Genomic DNA, 21,190 nt, shown 5'->3' with positions numbered 1-21,190 from the left:
GGCCATGGGGAGGGTGACGGGGAGAGTCAGGTTTGGAGCGAGCGGGGAGAATTTGAAAAGTAGAACAGGACTGACAGAGGGAAGGACGGCTACAGACGGTGAAGAAAGCCTGAACATAAGGACTCTCTTGCGATGGCAAAAGTTGTCTAAGTTTCTAAGTATATTAAAATTTAAAGTGCCATTTATTGGGAGCCATTGTCTCATTTGTATCGAGGCCAAGCAGTATTACAGAAAAAAAATAAGCCTCTTAGGATGGGCCTTAGAACAGAGGCCAAGAGCATTGAGATTACATAGGAGACACCCAAGGGGGTTCGTTTTGGAAGGGGTAGACTGACAGGCACCCACATCGGATGGGAGAGGGAGGTAGAGGAAGAAGAGACTGCCAGTTGACAAGGCCTGTCTCTCAGGCCTTGTTTGGAATAGAGGAGGTAGCCGCTGAGTCCCTGAAATGGAGGAACCAGAAACCTGGAGGCCGGAGGAAGCCCTTGGCCCAGCACTGGCTCTTTCGGGAGGCAAAGAGGGTCAGGGGTTCCGGGTAAGCGGCAAGAGTCTCTCTTACCCCAGTGGAGGCTCTGATAGTGGATGTGGTGGCTAGCAATGGGAGAGTCTAGGAGATCCTTGGCAGGTTCTGGAATGGGAGGGTGGCCGGGAGAGAAGTGATGGAAGAGGGAGGGAGGGATAGAAGGAGAGAAAAAGAGCCCTGTAAGGGTGCCCAGCCAGAACCTACTCCATCAAGGATTTCGGCACTAATATGTAAGGTTAGCCTAGAAAGGAGAATAGACCCAAAGTCAGGCAAGCTAGTTTTATTAACCTGCTGGGCTGTCCCATAACAATCAGAGGAGGCAGCCCCAAGCTTACAAAACGAAGGGTTTGTGTGGGGTGAGAGGGGCATAAGGGAGTTTCAGGACTGAGATAATCTATCAGCTTGTAACAGGCAGAGATAGTTTGTTAACTTGTGACAGACTTACAAATCATCATCATATGACTTTTGTGGTGGCAGTTTTAAAAAAACAAGATTTTTATGGGTATGTGTAAAACGAATTTACAAATACGGATAACAAACATTTGTTTTCCCTGTCCTCCCCGGAGTTGCCAAAAATGGCTTAATTATAACACCTAGATAGGAGTTTAGGAATGCAGCTGCAGAGCAATCAGAGTGCTGGTTAGTTGGAGGTGGGGGGGAGGGGGTGGGCATCAACTTGCATCAACTTGCCCCAGGGGGTTTTCTGAGGAAGCTTATTCCTAACAAAGAGCAAACTGAATTTCTAAAGCTGTAACTATGTAGCTAAAATGTACAAACATCCATCTCTACCTTATATTATCCCATTTCTATTTATTGTACCTATTAATCCCTTAAAAGACTGTTGTTATTTATTGCTTATCTTGAAATTTTCAGGTAATCCTTACAGATATGAACTGCTTGATATTCCCATGGATTCAAAGAAGAAAGCTCTGACTTGGCCAGGTCAGGGTGTATATTATGATGTAAGTATCTTTTTTTAAATGTGTGTTTAAAGGAAAGTAAAAAATATTTTTAGTTAATATATTTATAAAAATCTAGGCTGGTCATGGTGGTACATGCCTGTAATCCCAGCACTTTAGGAAACCAAGGTGGGCAGATTGCTTCAGATCAGGAGTTTGAGACCAGCCTGACCAACGTGGTGAAACTCTGTCTCTACTAAAAAATACAAAAATTAATCAGGCGTGGTGGTGCATGCCTGTAGCCCCAGCTACTTGGGAGGCTGAGACAGAGAATCCCTTGAACCTGGGAGGTGGTGGTTGCAGTGAGCCAAGATCACACTACTGCACTCGAGCCTGGGCAATAGAGTGAGACTCTATCTCAAAAAAAAAAAAAAAAAAAAAACTAAAAGATTTTTATTTTCTATCTGAATGAAAAATTTTGAGATTTTGACTATGATTTATATTTTTTAATTTTCTTAGCTGATTTCATGTACTTTGGTAGTTATGGAACATTCCACAGTTACCAAAAAAAAAAAAAAAAAAAAAAAGATTGCCCCCAGGAAGATGGTCGGGGAAGGGCTGCATTGTTCACACTGTGTTCCTCCAACCCTATTCTTAAGACTTACAATACATCCAGTAGCTCCAAATATGCATAGAGTAAATGGGAGATTTCCTTAAAGATTTACAAGCTATTATTGTTCCAACCATTATTAGTGTAGCAGGAGCGGATCTCTGGGACACGGAATACAGGAGGAAGGAGTTTATTCTGCCGGGAGCAAGGAGGCTTAGTTGCCTAACAGCCAAGCTTATACTTTAGATGTTACATGTGGAAGAATCTTAGGTTTATAACTTAACATATGAAAAGGGTCTGGGTTTACAGTCTCTGGAATTACATATGAAAAGGGTTTCAGTTTACAGTCTTAGGAATTACATATGAAAAGGGTTTTGGTTAACAGTCTTAGGAATGAAAAGGGGAAGTTGATCTGAGATGCCTAGGTCTCCCTCTTCATTAGCACATTGGTGTCAAGTCTAAAATGAAATAAAACAGTAGCCACCATTTATTGATATATTGGTACACACCAAACAACTCTTGATACAATACATCATTTAACCCTTTCAATAAGCTCCTAAGGTTAGCATTATCATTTCCATTTTATAGATAAGGAAACTGTGACCCAGAGTTAGTTACTATGTCATGATCACAGAACTCACGTTTGTGTGGTTTTAGTCTCTTGACTTTAACCTCTGTCCCATAACTCCACATGGATAAAAAGAGAAAATTATAAATCAAATGGAAAAATATCTAGACATTTGAAAATAATAATAGCTAACATGGTTGGTGGAAAGCAGTGCCAAGTGTTCTCCATGTATTGTCTATTGTCAGCCAGCGATCCATGAGATAGGCAAATCATAATTTTGGAAGGTTAAAAACATTTGAATTTTACTTGGCAAACCATTATGGCAGGCCCAGGCCCAGCATTGGTCACCGCCATGTCACACAGTCATCTATAAAGTAAGTCATTTCCTGTTTGTTTGTTTGTTTGTTTGTTTTTGAGACAGAGTTTCACTGTTGTTACCCAGGCTGGAGTGCAATGGCACCATCTCGGCTCACCACAACCTCCGCCTCCTGGGTTCAAGCAATTCTCCTGCCTCAGCCTCCCGAGTAGCTGGGACTACAAGCGTGCACCACCATGCCCGGCTAATTTTTGTATTTTTAGTAGAGACGGGGTTTCACCTTGCTGACCAGGATGGTCTCGATCTCTTGACCTCGTGATCCACCCGCCTCGGCCTCCCAAAGTGCTGGGATTATAGGCGTGAGCCACCGCGCCCGGCCTTCCTGTTTGTTTTTTAAAGTTAAATGTCAAGAAGAATTCCTAACAAAGCATCTGCTTTACTGGATCTCTTTCAGTTTTTAAGGATAATCTATATCTAAGCAACCCAGAAATATGAGATGTTATTCTAGAACCCATCCTATCTTACAGCCAAAGGCTCCAGATCTGTAGCTAAGTTTCTTCCTAGTCATTAAAATCCTGTTTTCCTAATGTCACATTCCTTGGCAGGCAGCCATCCTAAATAGCACCCCACTGCCTAAGTGTAAATCCCAATGCTTTAACTGAGGTACAGAGACCCCTCAGGATCTAGCCTTACCTCCATCCTGCAGCCTGGCCCCACCTGCTGCTTCCCAAACAGGTTCATGCCATTTCCCTTCCTGGAATGACCTCCTCCCAAGGCTTCTCTGCCAAACGCTTGCTAATTCAAGGCTTAGCTCAGTCCTCCCTGTTCCTGCTGTGTAACAAAGAGAACCAGGTTAGGAGACCTTCCTGGTCAGTCATCTGTTGCCATTTGCTATGTAAGTGATACTAGGCAGATTATTTCCCATTTTTGAGCTTTAATTCATAAAACATATCTGGGTAATTTCACTAAAATCTGTCCTATAAATTTCACAAGATATGAGGATCATATGAAAGATTCAAAACCTAGAAAATACTGTAATTTATAAGGCATTATTTTTATTTTATTTTTTTTTTGAGACAGAGTTTCGCTCTTGTTACCCAGGCTGGAGTGCAATGGCGCGATCTCGGCTCACCGCAACCTCCGCCTCCTGGGTTCAGGCAATTCTCCTGCCTCAGCCTCCTGAGTAGCTGGGACTACAGGCACGCACCACCATGCCCAGCTAATTTTTTGTATTTTTTTTTAGTAGAGACAGGGTTTCACCATGTCGACCAGGTTGGTCTCGATCTCTCAACCTCGTGATCCACCCGCCTCGGCCTCCCAAAGTGCTGGGATTACAGGCTTGAGCCACCGCGCCCGGCCTATAAGGCATTATTATTACTCCAGCAGAAGTGATATCTCCCTCGTCTGACTTCTACCACACATACCAGTAACTTTTCACATGGATTTCATATTTTATGAACTAAATTATGAGTTCTTTGAGAACAGAATATGTTATATGTATTTCCCCACAGTGCATTGTACATAAATATTTTTGGCTGATTTATTCAGTTTATTTATTTCTTATATCTGATGATTAATCCCACTTTCTTAATCTGTGCTAACTGCTCTTAATTTTCAGCCTTTCAGATTTTCTTTACATTTCCCTGGACAAAGAAGTAAAAATAATTGAGCTTCATGGGAGTAACTCATGACTCACTTTTTTCTTCTCTAATCTCTGGGATAATACCCTATACTTGTCCTTCCTATTTTTCTGGCCTTTCATCATTTAACTGGGGGAGGTAATCAGAGTCTTTATCTACAATGTTCTATTCTCATTAAAGGAGGATTTTTTTTTTTAAAGACAAGGTCTTATGTTGCCCAGTAACCAGAAAGAGGGAATTGTTAAGTTTAGCCTACAGCTCCCTCCTCACATCTTTTAAGTTTAGCCTAAAGATTTCTCCATACCGAATGAACTGTAACCTAACTGGATGCGTAAACAAACAGACTGTAACCTACTCTTGTGCCAGTCACCTAGTTTTGTCCAATCAAAGGCAGCCAACTGTTCAAACTGTGTTCAAATAAGACAAACATCAAGCTGTAACCAATCCAGCTATTTCTGTATCTCAATTCTGTTTCCTATAGGACACTTTCTTTTTTTTGTCCATAAACCTTCTTCCACCACGTGGCAGTGGCAGTGGCAGTCTCTCTGAACCTATTTTGGTTTGGTGACTGCCTGATTTATGAATTGGTTTTTGTTTACTTAAATGCTTTAAATTCTAAATTTTTCTTTTTTTGAGACCGAGTTTCGCTCTTGTTACCCAGGCTGGAGTGCAATGGCACGATCTCGGCTCACCGCAACCTCCGCCTCCTGGGCTCAGGCAATTCTCCTGCCTCAGCCTCCCGAGTAGCTGGGATTACAGGCACGTGCCACCATGCCCAGCTAATGTTTTGTATTTTTAGTAGAGATGGGGTTTCACCATGTTGACCAGAATGGTCTTGATCTCCTGACCTCATGATCCACCCGCCTCAGCCTCCCAAAGTGCTGGGATTACAGGCTTGAGCCACCGTGCCCAGCTAAAATTTTTTTTTAAAAGAGAAATGAAGAAAAAAGATGGCCAGGCACAGTGGCTCATACCTGTAATCCTTTCGGGAGGCACTTTGGGAGGCCAGGGCAGGTGGATCACTTGAGGTCAGGAGTTCAAGACCAGCCTGACCAACATTACTTGATCCCATCTCTACTAAAAATACAAAAATTAGCTGGGCGTGATCCAGCATGCCTATAATCTCAGCTACTCAGGAGGCCGAGACAGGAGAATCACATTAACCTTGGGAGGTAGAGGCTGCAGTGAACCGAGATTGTGCCATTGTACTCCAACCTGGGTGAGAGTGAGACTCTGTCTCAAAAAAAAAAAAAGAGAGAGAAAGTGAGAGACAGATTCTGTCTCATGCTGACTTTCTCAGGTTTATTTATTATTTAACACCAGGCTGGAGTGCAGTGGCTGTTCACAGCTGCGATCGTGGCACACCATATCCTCAAACTTCTGGCCTTATGCATTCTCCTGCTTCAGCCTCCTAAGTAGTTGGGACTGCAGGTGTGCACTACTGCACCAGGCTCAGGAGGATTTTTATAGTGTTTACCACACCTATTGCCAGAGCAGTGGTCCTCAACCTTGGTGGCACATTAGAATCACCAGGAGTGCAGGCTGCAGCCCACATCAATTAAATCATTCTCTGAGAATGGAACTCATACCAATAATGCCTGGTTTTTAAGGACTTGTCACTTGCATTTCTGAGATAATAGTTTTCTGTCTCCTCCTACTCTACTCTACCCAGGGAAGGAGAAGGGACACTACTAACCTGATAAGCAGGTCCAAAAATGCGTTGCCTACCTGCAAAACAGAAAACTCCAGGAACCATATGTTAGTACTTTCCATCCAAGCCAGTAAGAAAATATGTATAATATATTGCTGTAACACTTACCAGTTCTGTGACCTGGGTAACATACTTAATCCTTCAGTACCTTAGTTTCCTCATATATAAAGCAGGAATCATAATAAAATTTACCTGATAGTGCTGTCCTGAAAATGAAATACATACAGAAGCACCCAGCACTGTATTTGTACATGATAATCTCATAATAAATGTTAGTTGCTATCAGTATTGTTATTCCAATGGTTATAATACTTTGCTGACCTAGCAACATAAAGAAATGGGTAACCCTGGAAGGGAGAATATTTCACATAAGAACATTAACATTTTAAAAATTAAGATCCAGGGCTTCATGTTGACAGAATGTGTTAAATGTCGTTTTTCCCTCCTCCTTTCACATCGCATGTGGATGCAGCAGCTGTGCCTTCAGCAGCTACTGAGATCAGGCGCTCCTTTCCTACCCAGACCCCAGAACTGCCCTAGCTTTGTCCCTTTGGACTGGCCCAGTTTTCCCCACTAGAGTCATTTGTGATCATTGCACTTATCACTCTATTTGGGGCCTCTCCTGCTACCCTTCTCTTCCCACTGAGATCTCTTCCCACTGACCATTTCCAACCATTACGAAACCAATCAACATTCCTTGTTCTTTTACAACATAAATAGGTTTTATTTTCATTTTGGGACTGAGTCTTGCTCTGTCACCCAGGTTGAAGTGCAGTGGCATGATCTCTACTCACCACAGCCTCTGCCTTCCAGGTTCAAGTGATTCTCCTGCCTCAGTCTCCGGAGTAGCTGGGCCCACAGGCATGCACTACTATGCCCAGCTAATTTTTGTGTTTTTAATAGAGATAGGGGTTCACAATGTTGTCCAGGCTGCTCTCAAACTCTTGGTCTCAAGTGATCCTCCCTCCTCAGCCCCCGAAAGTGCTGGGATTACAGGTGTGAGCCACTGTGCACAGCCCATAAATAGGTTTTAATACTTGATTCTTCTGGGCTGTTTATGTCATTGCTTACTCAAGTGGCTAAAGAGTTTTGTTCTGTTTCTCAAGAGCTTGAATGTCGTCCGGCGTGGTGGCTCACACCTGTAATCCTAGCACTTTGGGAGGCTGAGGTAGGTGGATCACCTGAGGTCAGGAGTTCAAGACCAGCCTGGCCATCATGCTGAAACCCCATCTTTAAAAAAAAAAAAGAAAAAAAAAAGAACTTGAATGTCTAGCCTTAGTTTTTAGGATATGAGAATAGTGTTTAGGATGAAATCTACTTTGTAATCATTTTTTTGATCAGATGAGATATAATCACAAAAGTCAAGTGCCAAAAACCTCCTTACCTTGGACTTTTTGAAATGTTTTTAACAGTACCATTTTCAAAGCCTCACTGAGAATAACACAGTGTTCATTACAACCCAGTTTTTTGCAAACCTGAATATTTGAACAGACCCTTGGCTTCCCTTTGAAAGATAGCTCACCGATATCACCCCTTCAAAGGGGAGCAGTTTTTCTTCTTGATCCACCTGCCATCTTTCCAATCTAAAATGCCCATCCGCATCCTCGAGATACTTTCCTCATTTCAGGGACAGTTTTCTCTCCAGTGTAGCACCCATACTCCACACTCATTTTGAAGTGGCCTTAATGAATTTGGTGATCTAACTCCTTTAGAAAGGAGTCACCTTACCAAATACCTGGAAGCCCACAGTGCACCTCTCTGTGGACGACACCACCCTGCACCCCCTCCCACCTGCTCGGGCCCATTGACAGACAAAGTGCCCAGAATGGGAAACAAACTCTCTCTCTCCTCATCTCCTGTCTCACACCTGCGATGTTCCCGCTATTCCATCCCAGGCAGCACTGTTACCCAACCCGGCGTCCTCTGCTCCCTTCAGCCCTCTCTCTTTCCTAAGCCCTGACTAGATGCCAAAAATAATTCTCTCTGCCAGTCTCTTATTTTCTCCCTCTCTCCATCTCTGTCTCTCTTCATTCCAGATGTAAATGAACAAAGTGCCTCATCATAACCTGTGAGTGTAAAAATGGTGCTAATACAATAGAATTAATTAAAATATGATCTAATTAAGAACCAGTATTCCCAAATGCTGAAGTCTCTCTAAATGGCAATGTGGTCTCCACAGTAAACCTTTTAACCTCCCCTATTTTACCTGGTTAAGCCTCATCATTCAAGACTAAAATAAAACAAAAAACTCTGCTTTTTTTTGTTTCATTTAATATAACCATGTTATTTTCGTGACAATTTATGGAGTTTTGGTACCTAGCACAGAACTCTCAGAAGCTTGTACATGGTTTTGCATGTAATAGGCATTCGGTAGATGTTTATTAAATAGGTTATAAGTTACATAGATTATATGAGCTCTGCTGGGAATGCAACCACAATTTATACAGTACTGTTCCTCTAAGAACATAGTCCAAATTCAAAACAGCTAATATCACTTTTTGTAGACTGGAGTGTCTGTCTAGAAACTAACATCACAGGAACTAGAATTCCTTTCTGCCTTGGGCTTATCTTCCATATCAGATACAAACTCTACCCTGCCTTTAGTATGTATATTGAGCCAATAAATCCCTTTGGAGTGAATGATTTCTACCACCCCTCTCTGACTGTCTTCTCAGAATAACATCCCCTTAACATACTGAAAACTGACAAGTTCCCCTCTCAAATGTTTCCTGGTTCTTTAGCCCCTTCTCAAAACATCACAGGCTACAATAAAATTTCACATTGATAGCCGGGCGCGGTGGCTCAAGCCTGTAATCCCAGCACTTTGGGAGGCCGAGGCGGGTGGATCACGAGGTCGAGAGATCGAGACTATCCTGGTCAACATGGTGAAACCCCGTCTCTACTAAAAGTGCAAAAAATTAGCTGGGCATGGTGGCACGTGCCTGTAATCCCAGCTACTCGGGAGGCTGAGGCAGGAGAATTGCCTGACCCCAGGAGGCGGAGGTTGCGGTGAGCCGAGATCGCGCCATTGCACTCCAGCCTGGGTAACAAGAGCGAAACTCCGTCTCAAAAAAAAAAAAAAAAATTTCACATTGATTATTTCCTTTCCCATGCCTTTGAATGCATTTCAGTAGGTCTCTGTTGTTAGTTCAACCAGTGTAAGACACAAGATTAATTCAGCCCCAGATAACAGTATTTTTTTTAAAGTCCTTCTTGGCGGGGCGTGGTGGTTCATGCCTGTAATCCCAACACTTTGGGAGGCTGAGGTGGGCGAATCACCTGAAGTCAGGAGTTCGAGACCAGCCTGGCCAACCATGGTGAAACCCCCATCTCTACTAAAAGTACAAAAATGAGCCAGGCACGATGGCCCACATCTATAGTTCTAGCTACTCAGGAGCCTGAGGCAGGAGAATCACTTGAACCTGGGAGTTAAGAGGTTGCAGTGAGCCAAGATCATACTACCAGACTCCAGCCTGGGTGACAGACCGAGACTCTGTCTCAAAAAAAAAAAAATAGTCCTTCTTATTTCCAAGTAAGCTGGCTCTGCAAATAAAGAAACAGATAAGGAGATCAAAGGGGGCTTGCTTTCTCCCTGAATAAGTAAGCCGTATATTTTTTAAAGGTTTATAGGGGTAGCAGTTCCTTTTACCATGAGTGTTCTATATGTAAAATAGGAATCACTCCAGTCTCACAGGGTTGCTATGAATAGCATAACCCTGAGACCCAGGAATTTTAGAAGGCCCCATACTTTAGAGGTCCCAGTTCTGGCCTTCCTCTGGCTGTGGCCCTTTTTGTGGAGCAAGAGGATATGTTCATCTGGAGCCCATGCTCCCCTGTCTCCCTCCCCTGACCATGATCTCAGACCACAAATTTCCTTACCAAATGGCTTTGAACCCAATCCTAGGCCCTTCTTTGGGTTTCTTCCTCAAGTCCATCCTCCCAAGTGTTGACAGTGCTGCGAAGCTGGTATATACCTCATGGCAAAAGGAGTCGCCAAAACATGACTGCATGCCTGTTTGCTAGAAGTAGGGTGATGGGTAAATGGAGCGGGTAAAGAAAGCAGTCAGGGTGCTGAGGCTGGAGGCCAGCAGCTGGCTCTTCCTGAGCCACCCTGTCCCGTGCAGAACTCAAAGTAGTCCAAGAAGTCCAAATTTGAACCTGGTCTTCCAGGTTGTTCCAAAGATATTTTGTCAAAGCAAGTGAATGAAACATATTTTATTTAACATTTATTTACTTGATATCTAAACTAAACTATTTAGACAAATGGAATATGGACTTCTATCGGTACTTTCAATCCAGCCCCTGCAAGTGTTAGGGGTGGGCCTGGGTGTGCGAGTGTCCAGCAGCGTAATGTCCAAGCAATGCTAGTTCTACACTTGCCACCACTATTCATACCTCTGCTCCTGCTATTCCTTTGGCCGTCACATCTCTGTATGTCATTCAAGGCCCAGTTTCTGCGTATAACATGACATCCCCTCTCGTCTCCTCCCTCCCCCGCTGTTTCCTAGCTCCACTTCCCCATTCAGCTGGATTCACTCTCTTCCTCCTTTGAACTTTCTTTTTTTTTTTTTTTATTGTACTTTAGGTTCTGGGGTACATGTGCAGATCATGCAGGGTTGTTGCATAGGTACTTACATGGAAAGGTGGTTTGCTGCCTCCATTCCCCCCATCACCTAATCTGCCATTTCTCCTGATGTTATCCTTCCCCAACCTCCCCATCTCCTTTATCTCCTTTGAACTTCCAAATAATTTTGTCTCATGTTCAAGCACAGTAGCTCATGTCTATAATCCTAACGCTTGAGAGACTGAAGTAAGAGGATCACTTGAGGTCCAGAGTTTAAGACCCACCTGGGCAACATGATGAGACCCTCTCTCTACAAAACGTATTTTTTAAAGAAAACACCAGGAGTGGGGGTGCAGGCCTGTAGTCCTGGCTGTCAAGGAGTCTGAGGCCAGAGGATCACTTGAACCCAGGGGTTAGAGGTTTCAGTGAGCTATGATTGTGCTACTGCACTCTAGCCTGGGTGGCAGAGTGAGAACCTGTCTCTCAAGGGAAAAAAAAAGTATCTTTACTCCTTTTATGATGAAGGATTACTTTTTTAAAATCTTCGGCTGGGCGCGGTGGCTCAAGCCTGTAATCCCAGCACTTTGGGAGGCCGAGGCGGGTGAATCACGAGGCCGAGAGATCTAGACCATCCTGGTCAACATGGTGAAACCCTGTCTCTACTGAAAATACAAAAAATTAGTTGGGCATGGTGGCACGTGCCTGTAATCCCAGCTACTCAGGAGGCTGAGGCAGGAGAATTGCCTGAACCCAGGAGGAGGAGGTTGCGGTGAGCCGAGATCGCGCCATTGCACTCCAGCCTGGGTAACAAGAGCGAAACTCCGTCTCAAAAAAAAAAAAAAAAAAAAGTCTTCTTATCATTTGTGTTTCAAGCTTTATCTCCCCTACTAGCCGATATGTTCCTGGATGGCAAGATTTGTTTCAGATCTCTGCTTGTTTCCAGATGCTACTGTGCAAATACTGGTGCTCAGTAAATATTAAGTATCACACATAAGAGAGATACTGAGAAAAGGTGAATTTCTAAGTAACCAAAAACACTGCAATTAAACTCATTTACTCACTCATGTTTACATGCATAGCCCTTTCGAAAATATAAAATTTTATAGTTATTTCTGAAGAACGAAAATTTTATTTGAATTTGAATGATTTAAATTTCATTGGAAATTCATAAAAGACATCAAATGGTTCATTTCAGGCATGGAAGGAAAAGTAGAAGGCACACAATTTTGACTAAACTTAACCAAAAGAGCAGCTCAGAGCTCTTTGTATTTCTAATAAAATTTCACTGGAGGTAAGAGTATTCAGGGACATTTCTCCAATATACATCAAAGTCCCTGCTAAGGCAAAAGACTTTAGAAAAGACCTTACAATTTATTTGATAGAATATTTTATTTAACTCTGCATATGGTTCCAATTATAGCAGTTAGTAATTAACTAGTAATTAATGCCGGAAAAAAACAGTATCTGACTTCAGCCTGGAATTTCCTTTGCCTCTTTCCTGCTGAGATGATGAATCAGCTCTTATTCTACTAGATGACATTAACAGCAGTAATTTTTATGCTCAAATTTTAGTTTCCTAGAGGTATTGAGAAAAATAAGCCAGTATTCTACCCAAAACCTCCAAAAACCTTCGCTCCTAACACTTCTTTAAATTCGTGGGACCCTATTTGCTCTGCAAAAGAAGCAAACATACAGAGAAATCTGGAGCGGTCCCACTGGCTCACTTCGTACACCCATGATTTTACAGGTATGAGTTCACTTTCATACAAGTAAAAATTGGAACAAAATTGTAATATTTAACAAATGCTATGACAAGCTTTTTCTTCTCATATTTTTGCCTGTTTGTCAATCTAAATATTTAAATCCTAAGTAATAGGAATTAAGGTGGGTGCTAAATTTTTCTTCATGGGTAGCTGGGAGGTAAGGTTGTTTTTCATTTTATTGGTTCCAATTGTATTACAAAGGGAATGGGTAAGTTTTCCTATAAAGGGTAACTTAAGTGCCTTTTTTCCTTTACCCTAACAAAATAATAAGATGATGTTTCATTTAAGGTCTGGGGCCCATGGATCACCTTGAATTGGATGATTACCATGAAAAGGTGGTAGCAGAGTTATCAGGACAGATAGGATTTGACCCAGAGCCTGTAAGTAATTGCAGTCAACTCTCAGTTATTTGTGGGGAGAGCACTGGGCTTCTTGCTTTGCCACTTTCTGTGTCATGGGTATTGGCAACCAAACTAGCAAAGGGAAATTTTAACTCATTTTAGAAGTGAATTCTGAGCTGATTTGAACTGGTTTGAATACCTTGTCTGCTATTTGGAAAAACAAGCAAGATTTATTTTCTTCTTCAGAGTGCCTTTTTTTTTTTTTTTTTAACAGATTTTCTAGTATGCTACTTTTGCTGAAATAACTTACAAAAGAAGCAGTTTACAAAATAATTTAACTAATTTAATGAGATCTTTGCATATGTGTGTGTGTCTGTGTGTGTGTATTTTTTTTTTTTTTTTTTTTTTTTGAGACAGAGTCTTGCTCTGTTGCCAGGCTGGAGTGTGGTGGGGCAATCTCAGCTCACTGCAACCTCTGCCTCCTGGGTTCAAGCAATTCTCATGCCTCAGCCTCCCTCATAGCTGGGATTACAGACATGCAACACTGCATCCAGCTAACTTTGGTATCTTTAGTAGAGACAGGGTTCCACCATGTTGGCCAGGCTGGTCTTGATCTTCTAACCTCGTGATCCACCTGCCTCGGCCTCCCAAAGTGCTGGGATTACAGGCGTGAGCCACCCCACCAGGCCCTTTGCATATTTATATATCTTGTACATTACCATGGCTTTTGAAGAGATAAAGGCTTCCTCCTGATATCATAATAATTGAGAGCTGCCTGAATTACAATTAAAAGCCAATACATTCTCTGTAGATATCAATAGAGACTTTTAAATTGATTATGCGAAATGGCCTGGAAGAAATAAGCCTTTTAATGAGCAAAGGTATAATCTGTTGGCTTAATTATGTAAATGACCTGAAATGACCTAATAGTTTGCATATGTGTTGTTTTATTTGGGACCTAAATTTTATTCTCTATGACTACAAATTTTGAAAACGAAATTAACATTTTAAAAAGATGTAAATTGTGAAAAACACATGGAAAAAACAACTGCAAGATTATTTCAATTTGAACACTTTAAAAACTGAGCTGGGCCAGGCATGGTGGCTCACACTTGTAATCCTAGCACTTTGGGAGACTGAGGTGGGTGGATCACCTGAGGTCAGGAGTTCGAGACCATGTTGGTGAGACCCCCATCTCTACTACAAATACAAAAATTAGCCAGGCATGATGGCGGGCACCTGTAATCCTAGCTACTCAGGAGGCTGATGCAGGAGAATTGCTTGAACCCAGGGGAGTGGGGTGGAGCTTGCAGTGAGCCAAGATGGTGCCACTTCACTCCAGCCTAGGTTTAAGAGCAGAACTCCAGGGCCGGGCGCGGCGGCTCAAGCCAGTAATCCCCGCACTTTGGGAGGCCAAGGCGGGTGGATCACGAGGTCAAGAGATCAAGACCATCCTGGTCAACATGGTGAAACCCCGTCTCTACTAAAAATACAAAAAAATTAGCTGGGCATGGTGGCACGTGCCTGTAATCCCAGCTACTCGGGAGGCTGAGGCAGGAGAATTGCCTGAACCCAGGAGGCAGAGGTTGCGGTGAGCTAAGATTGCGCCATTGCACTCCAGCCTGGGTAACAAGAGCGAAACTCCGTCTCAAAAAAAAGACCAGCCTGGCTAAGATGGTGAAACCCTGTGTCTACTGAAAATACAAAAATTAGTCGGGCATGGTGGTGCATGCCTGTGGTCCCAGCTATTCAGGAGGCTAAGTGGGAATAGTCGCTTGAACCTGGGAGATGGAAGTTGCAGTGAGCTGTTATGCCACGCACTCCAGCCTAAGTGACACAGCGAGACTCTGTCTCAAAAAAATAAAAATAAAAATAAAAATAAAATAAAAACTGAGCTGAATATACTTATTTTACATTAGCTTCATCATTTCCTAAGGTGATGTAAAATCATAACACCAGGAGCAGTTTTATAGACTGTGATTTATAATTCACTAAAGGATTTTTATTGATTTTTGTTTAACTTGGCAATGAACATTCTCTAAGGATAGAAAATACTATATGGGCCGGGAGCAGTGGCTCACACCTGTAATCCCAGCACTTTGGGAGGTCAAGGTGGGCGGATGACCTGAGGTCAGGAGTTCGAGACCAGCCTGGCCAACAAGGAGAAACCCCATCTCTAAAAAAAAAGAAAATATTAGATGAACACATGACACATGTTGTCATATGTGTTCAACAACTGTCCAGATTTCCAGAGATTCGACCCTGTATGGTATATACAAAATACGTATTTCATTATATACAAGATATTTGCCGGGCGGGGCGTGGTGGCTCAAGCCTGTAATCCCAGCACTTTGGGAGGCCGAGGCGGGTGGATCACGAGGATGAGAGATCGAGACCATCCTGGTCAACATGGTGAAACCCCGTCTCTACTACAAATAAAAAAAAAAACTAGCTGGGCGTGGTGGCGCGTGCCTGTAATCCCAGCTACTTAGGAGGCTGAGGCAGGAGAATTGCCTGAGCCCAGGAGGCGGAGGTTGCGGTGAGCCGAGATCACGCCATTGCACTCCAGCCTGGGTAACAAGAGCGAAACTCCGTCTCAAAAAAAAAAAAAAAAAAGATATTTGCCAAATATATGTGAAATAATTGTGCAAGCAAATAAACTCTTAAATATTTATGAATAACAAGATAAATATACCTAAGATAATTGGAAGTTTAAAAGAAAGCTGGCCGGGCACGGTGGCTCAAGCCTGTAATCCCAGCACTTTGGGAGGCCAAGGCGGGTGGATCACGAGGTCAAGAGATCGAGACCATCCTGGTCAACAGGGTGAAACCCCGTCTCTACTAAAAATACAAAAAATTAGCTGGGCATGGTGGCGCGTGCCTGTAATCCCAGCTACTCAGGAGGCTGAGGCAGGAGAATTGCCTGAACCCAGGAGGCGGAGGTTGCGGTGAGCCGAGATTGCGCCATTGCACTCCAGCCTGGGTAACAAGAGCGAAACTCTGTCTCAAAAAAAAAAAAAAAAGGAAAAAAAAAAAAAAAAAGCTTTAGGCCAGGCGCGGTGGCTCACGCCTGTAATCCTAGCACTTTGGGAGGCCGAGGTTGGTGGATCACCTGAGGTCAGGAGTTCAAGACCAGCCTGGCCATCATGGTGAAACCCCATCTTAAAAAAATAAATAAATAAAAATAAAAGAAAGCTTTAGTGAATCTTGCTGCTTTCCATTTACATCATAAAGAACAGACTGGGAAAACATGTTTTAGTGGTAATAAAAAAATGTATGAAGTTTTTTATTGTAGTAATGTAAAATAAAAGCACTAAAAACTGATTCTTGCACACAGGAATATATATGATACTACTGGTCAAAGAACAGTTTAATGATAATTTTTTTTTTTTGACGGGGTTTCACCATATTGGTCAGGCTGGTCTTGAACTCCCAACCTCAGGCGATCCGCCCACTTTGGCCTCCAAAGTGCTTGGACGGTATGATAATTTTTATGACAAATTTAACAAAGCACGTCAAAGAGCTGGAGTTTTTAGTTTTTTTTTTTTTTATCATAGTATTTACTCAAACTCGATTACTCAAACTGTAACAAATTTGTTACCTCAGTATGGAAATTCTCCGACTATGAACACATTAGCTTCCCAAAGAATGTTCTTAAGTCCATTTTCTTATCCAAGCTATGGTGATTATTTTCTCACCACTCTCATTTGTGTTATCTCTGCTGTCAATTCTATCATCATTATACATACATTCTTTTGTAGTTTTTTTACTTTAACATATTACAAAATGTTTGAAACATACAGAAAAGTAAAAATAATTTTATAATTAACACCCATATACTCACCACCTAGATTCTACCACTAACATTTTACTGTGCTTGTTTTATAACATAATCTATCCATCTTTCCATCTCTCTAACCATCCATCAGTCTTTCCATCCCTCTATCCATCCTCCAGAAATAATAAAAATATATTATTTGTATGCATTTTAGATTAAATTGCAGAGATTAGTATACTTCACTCCTAAACATTCAACATGTATATATATGATCAACCAGAGTTCAATATTTGTTTGCATTTTTTTCTTTAAGGTGAAATGAAGTTCAATGCAATTGCACAAATCTTACGTGTACATTCACTGAGTTTTGACATACACCTTTGTAACCCAAACCCTATCAAAACATAGCATATTATCATTCAAGAAAAGTTCTCTCCTCACGCCCCTTCCCAGTCAACTCCATCCTTCTCCCGCCACCCAGCATGTATCTGTTAATAGCACTGTAAATACACTCACTATGTTTGCAGTTACGAGACATAATCGAGTTCATATTTATAAAACAACTTAAAAAGAAGCACAGACATGACACCTCAGACCAGCGTTTCTCAAACCATAGTAAATCTCCAGCCTCACCATCACCTGAGATGCTTGTTGAAAATTGAGCTTCCTGGCCGGGCGCGGTGGCTCAAGCCTGTAATCCCAGCACTTTGGGAGGCCGAGGTGGGTGGATCACAAGGTCGAGAGATCAAGACCATCCTGGTCAACATGGTGAAACCCCGTCTCTACTAAAAATACAAAAAAAACTAGCTGGGCGTGGTGGCGCGTGCCTGTGGTCCCAGCTACTTAGGAGGCTGAGGCAGGAGAATTGCCTGAGCCCAGGAGGCGGAGGTTGCGGTGAGCCGAGATCGCGCCATTGCACTCCAGCCTGGGTAACAAGAGCGAAACTCCATCTCAAAAAAAAAAAAAAAAAGAAAGAAAATTGAGCTTCCTATCACCCACGACAAACCCTCTGACTCACAATCTTGGAGGGTCTTAGGAGGTTAGAAATTTCATGCCAGCTCTGAAGATGATTCTGATTCAGCCAAGGTTTAAGGGCACCAGCTTCGGCCTAAGAAAGGAGACTGTGGCTGAGATTAAATAACTGCACACACTGCTAATGCCATCTGTTAGTGATGGACACAAGTTTTATTCCAGTGATTCCTTTATATCTTTGAAATTTAAAAGCAGAGTTGCCACATAGAAGAGTTCTGTATAGCTAAATTAAAAACATGCCCTTTTCACATTTGCTAAAACCAGTAAAGGAGGAAGATGTATTTGGACCCAAATTTCTTTAAATTAATATCAAAGAGTGTTTAAATTAACGTCTTTAAATCCTATCAAAGAGTGTTGCAGTGTACACTTCTACACCCATCTCATGTGTACTTAGACAGTGAAAATGGGTATGACTTTTGACCTACCATTTGTGGCAATATCCCTGATTAATTTTTTTCTCCTTTTTATCCCACAACTACAGCAAGAAAAATTCCATCCTGTCTTAAAACCTCCCAGACCCTTGCAAGGACGAATTGCCCGATTAATTCAGAACCGGCGTTCTCTGGAGGCTATTGTCCAGGAAAGACCACGTTCTTGTCCAGATTGTACTCCTAGAGTTTTGTGTAATTTTCATACCTTTGTACCCAGTTCTAAAGAAATGATGGCACTTAATGATAACACACCAGCTGGTATGACCCATAAAAACCAGGATATTGAAGAGAAGATTATAGAAGAACAGAGCTTGTTGTCTGCCTGTGAACTCCCATCTTTTTACCCAACAAAAGATCTGACTAGCACTTACGACATAAAGCCATTTCCAAAAATCACAGATACTAAAAACACAGAAGATTTATACTGGAGACAGCTGTCATTAAAAACCCATCCCACACCTTACTGTAAACCAAACCACTGGATTCACTATGAAAATCTTAAATCTCCCCTACATGATCAGTATAATATGGGTCCAAACCCTATTAGCCTTAGTAAACCTAGTATTTTACAAAATAAACGAGACACGGAAGCTTTCACTTTAGAACATTTTTTAAGTAAGCCAGAAGAAGAGTTGGTCTTGAACATGGAAAACAACGAAGAAACAAGACCTATTCTTGGTTGGATTCCTAGAGCTGGAGTGGCCAAGCCTCAGACGAACCTGCTGGAGCTTCAAAACTCTTTTTCAAAAACTGGTGCACACAGGCGTTTCCATAAATCAATTCTAGAAGACCATAAAGACCTCAGGGAAAAGGAGCATTCAGGGATGAAACACCAATTCTATGGCCATAACTCCTATTATTTCTATAATTGACATAATCAGTCTTCCCTTCAAAACCCAGCCACTTGCAAGAAACTACAAAATATAACAGAATTTCCTTCATATTGCTGGATTCTGTTTTCTAGATTAAGCCACAAGGACCTTGTTAATGAGGTTTATGTTTTCAGGAATTGAAGTTAGTATCTGGTTAGAGGAACCCAGAAAAGGTGATGTTCTGACTTCTTGAAAAGTTTAACAATTTGGCAATAAAATATTAGAACTAGAAAAATGTGTAGTTTTTAATCTCTCATCTTCAAAGTATACTCCAAGGAAATTTTCCTAAATCATGAAAAGCAATGTGTACAACAAAGTTTACATCATCATTGTTTCACCAGAACAAATGAAAAGCTGGAAAGAACTCAAATGATGAATAATTAATGACCATACAAATTATAGTATCGTAACAAAATAAACATGAGAACACTGTCCCTTTATGTAAATTTTTGTACATAATAGCATTAGGTAGAAAGGACAAAACTCAAACACCCAGTTAATTGAGGGATGGACAGTGTTACAATCTATATTATCTTAAAAGTATGTGGACTTTGTTCATTGAGTAAACATATAAAGAAAATAAGTCAGTGAAAAGATGAAGCCAAAACTCTCCACATGTACAAATTACAAATTGAATTGTTTCCTTACTTTTAACCTTCTGACTAAGAAACATAACTATTTCTTTCATGCAGATAAAATTGTTTTACTGGAGATCTAACAATGGCATTAATTAGCAACTGGTGAGTTCTACTTATAGCAAGAAAGGATGGCTTGGTATCACTTATTATAGAGCCCCAAATCTTCATATCTGGAGTGTGTTCTCTAAGAGTTTGGCTAACTCCCACATGCAAGCGAATTCATTTCATGTGCCAAGAGGTAGATTTAAACATGGTATATTGTGGAAGTTCATGAGGAACTTAAGTATTTTGTGAATATTTATTATAATTTTATGACCAACATGTCATTTGGTTATAACCTCTTTAAAACTATTCTGGACTAAAGTTAGAGAATTTTTTTCCAAGCTGCATTCTGCACAGCACTAGTTACATTAAGTATGACAGGAGGTAAAAGTTTACATGGTGAAATAACACTAGAGAAATCAGAGCAACAATGTCAGTTACGTGACTTGATCAGTGGGTTCTCTTTAACCTTAATATGTAATGCAATTGGGAATGTCCAAGGTGAAGGAGATACACTGTACACACTTTTTATCATAGAGTAGATCATTGGACTGGAATTCCGAATAATAAACTTTCGAAGATGCAACTCTCCAGTATAAAAATTTGAGGTTTTGATTGCACTCAGAGTTTTGTGTAATTTTCATAGCTTTGTACCCAGTTTCCCTAGGTTACATGGAAACTAGTTAGAAATTACATTCTAAATGTAGTATTCACTCTGTCTACCTCCATGCAAGGGTGGTGCAGCCTTCTCTTTAGACATTGTCATAGTCGTGCTCCTCAACTAAGGAGGTCAGCCTTTCCCTTAACTCTGCTGATTGTGAAAGCTAATGAATCTGCCCTTATTTGATGACAGAGAATGCCAAACTCCAAGCATGCTCAATTTTTTTGTTTTTTGTTTTTTTTTTGTTTTTAACAAACTATGTTCGTTTACTAATTTTTTTTTTTTTTTTTTTTTTTTTTTTTGAGTTGGAGTCTTGCACTGTCACTCCAGCTGGAGTGCAATGGCATGATCGCAGCTCACTGCAACCTCTGCCTCCCGAGTTCAAGTGATTCTCCTGCCTCAGCCTCCTGAGTAGATGGGATTACAGGCGCCAGCCACCACACCCAGTTAATTTTTTGTATTTTTAGTAGAGACAGGGTTTCACTATGTTGGCCAGGCTGGTCTTGAACTCCTGACCTTGTGATCTGCCCGCCTCAGCCTCTCAAAGTGCTGGGATTACAGGTGTGAGCCACCATGCCTGGCCTACTGACTCTATTTTTGTCACACATTGGCAACCTCTTTAATATCCAGAGATTAGGCATTATAAAATTAAGACTCACTTGTCCAGTATATACACAATATGTACAGTACAGGAAAGTTAAATGAACATAATATATAGAGCAATAGATAAGCTGAAATGTTTTAATACACACTAGCAAAACACCTTTCCAAATTTCCTCTCACCTCCCTCAACCTAATGAA

The 21,190-nt window shown here is 41.5% G+C and overlaps 1 protein-coding gene across 3 annotated transcripts in view; it reads left to right on the top strand.

The window, feature by feature from the left end:
• The window catches only part of SPMIP4 (sperm microtubule inner protein 4), a 57,831-nt gene extending 37,320 nt beyond the window's left edge, over positions 1–20,511 (top strand). For all 3 annotated transcript variants that reach the window (XM_010345691.3, XM_003935140.4, XM_074379627.1), the window contains 4 exons: positions 1,397–1,485; positions 12,404–12,578; positions 12,883–12,974; positions 18,227–20,511. In XM_010345691.3, coding sequence (XP_010343993.2) covers positions 1,397–1,485; positions 12,404–12,578; positions 12,883–12,974; positions 18,227–19,048 — 1,178 coding nt within the window. In that variant the 3' untranslated portion in view covers positions 19,049–20,511. The remainder of the gene's footprint in view (positions 1–1,396; positions 1,486–12,403; positions 12,579–12,882; positions 12,975–18,226) is intronic.
• Positions 20,512–21,190: the final 679 nt, after the last annotated feature.

The sequence above is a fragment of the Saimiri boliviensis genome, chromosome 10, assembly GCF_048565385.1.
Source record: "Saimiri boliviensis isolate mSaiBol1 chromosome 10, mSaiBol1.pri, whole genome shotgun sequence".
In the NCBI taxonomy this organism is placed as follows: Eukaryota; Metazoa; Chordata; class Mammalia; order Primates; family Cebidae; genus Saimiri; species Saimiri boliviensis.
This window is presented reverse-complemented; position numbering and strand designations above follow the sequence as displayed.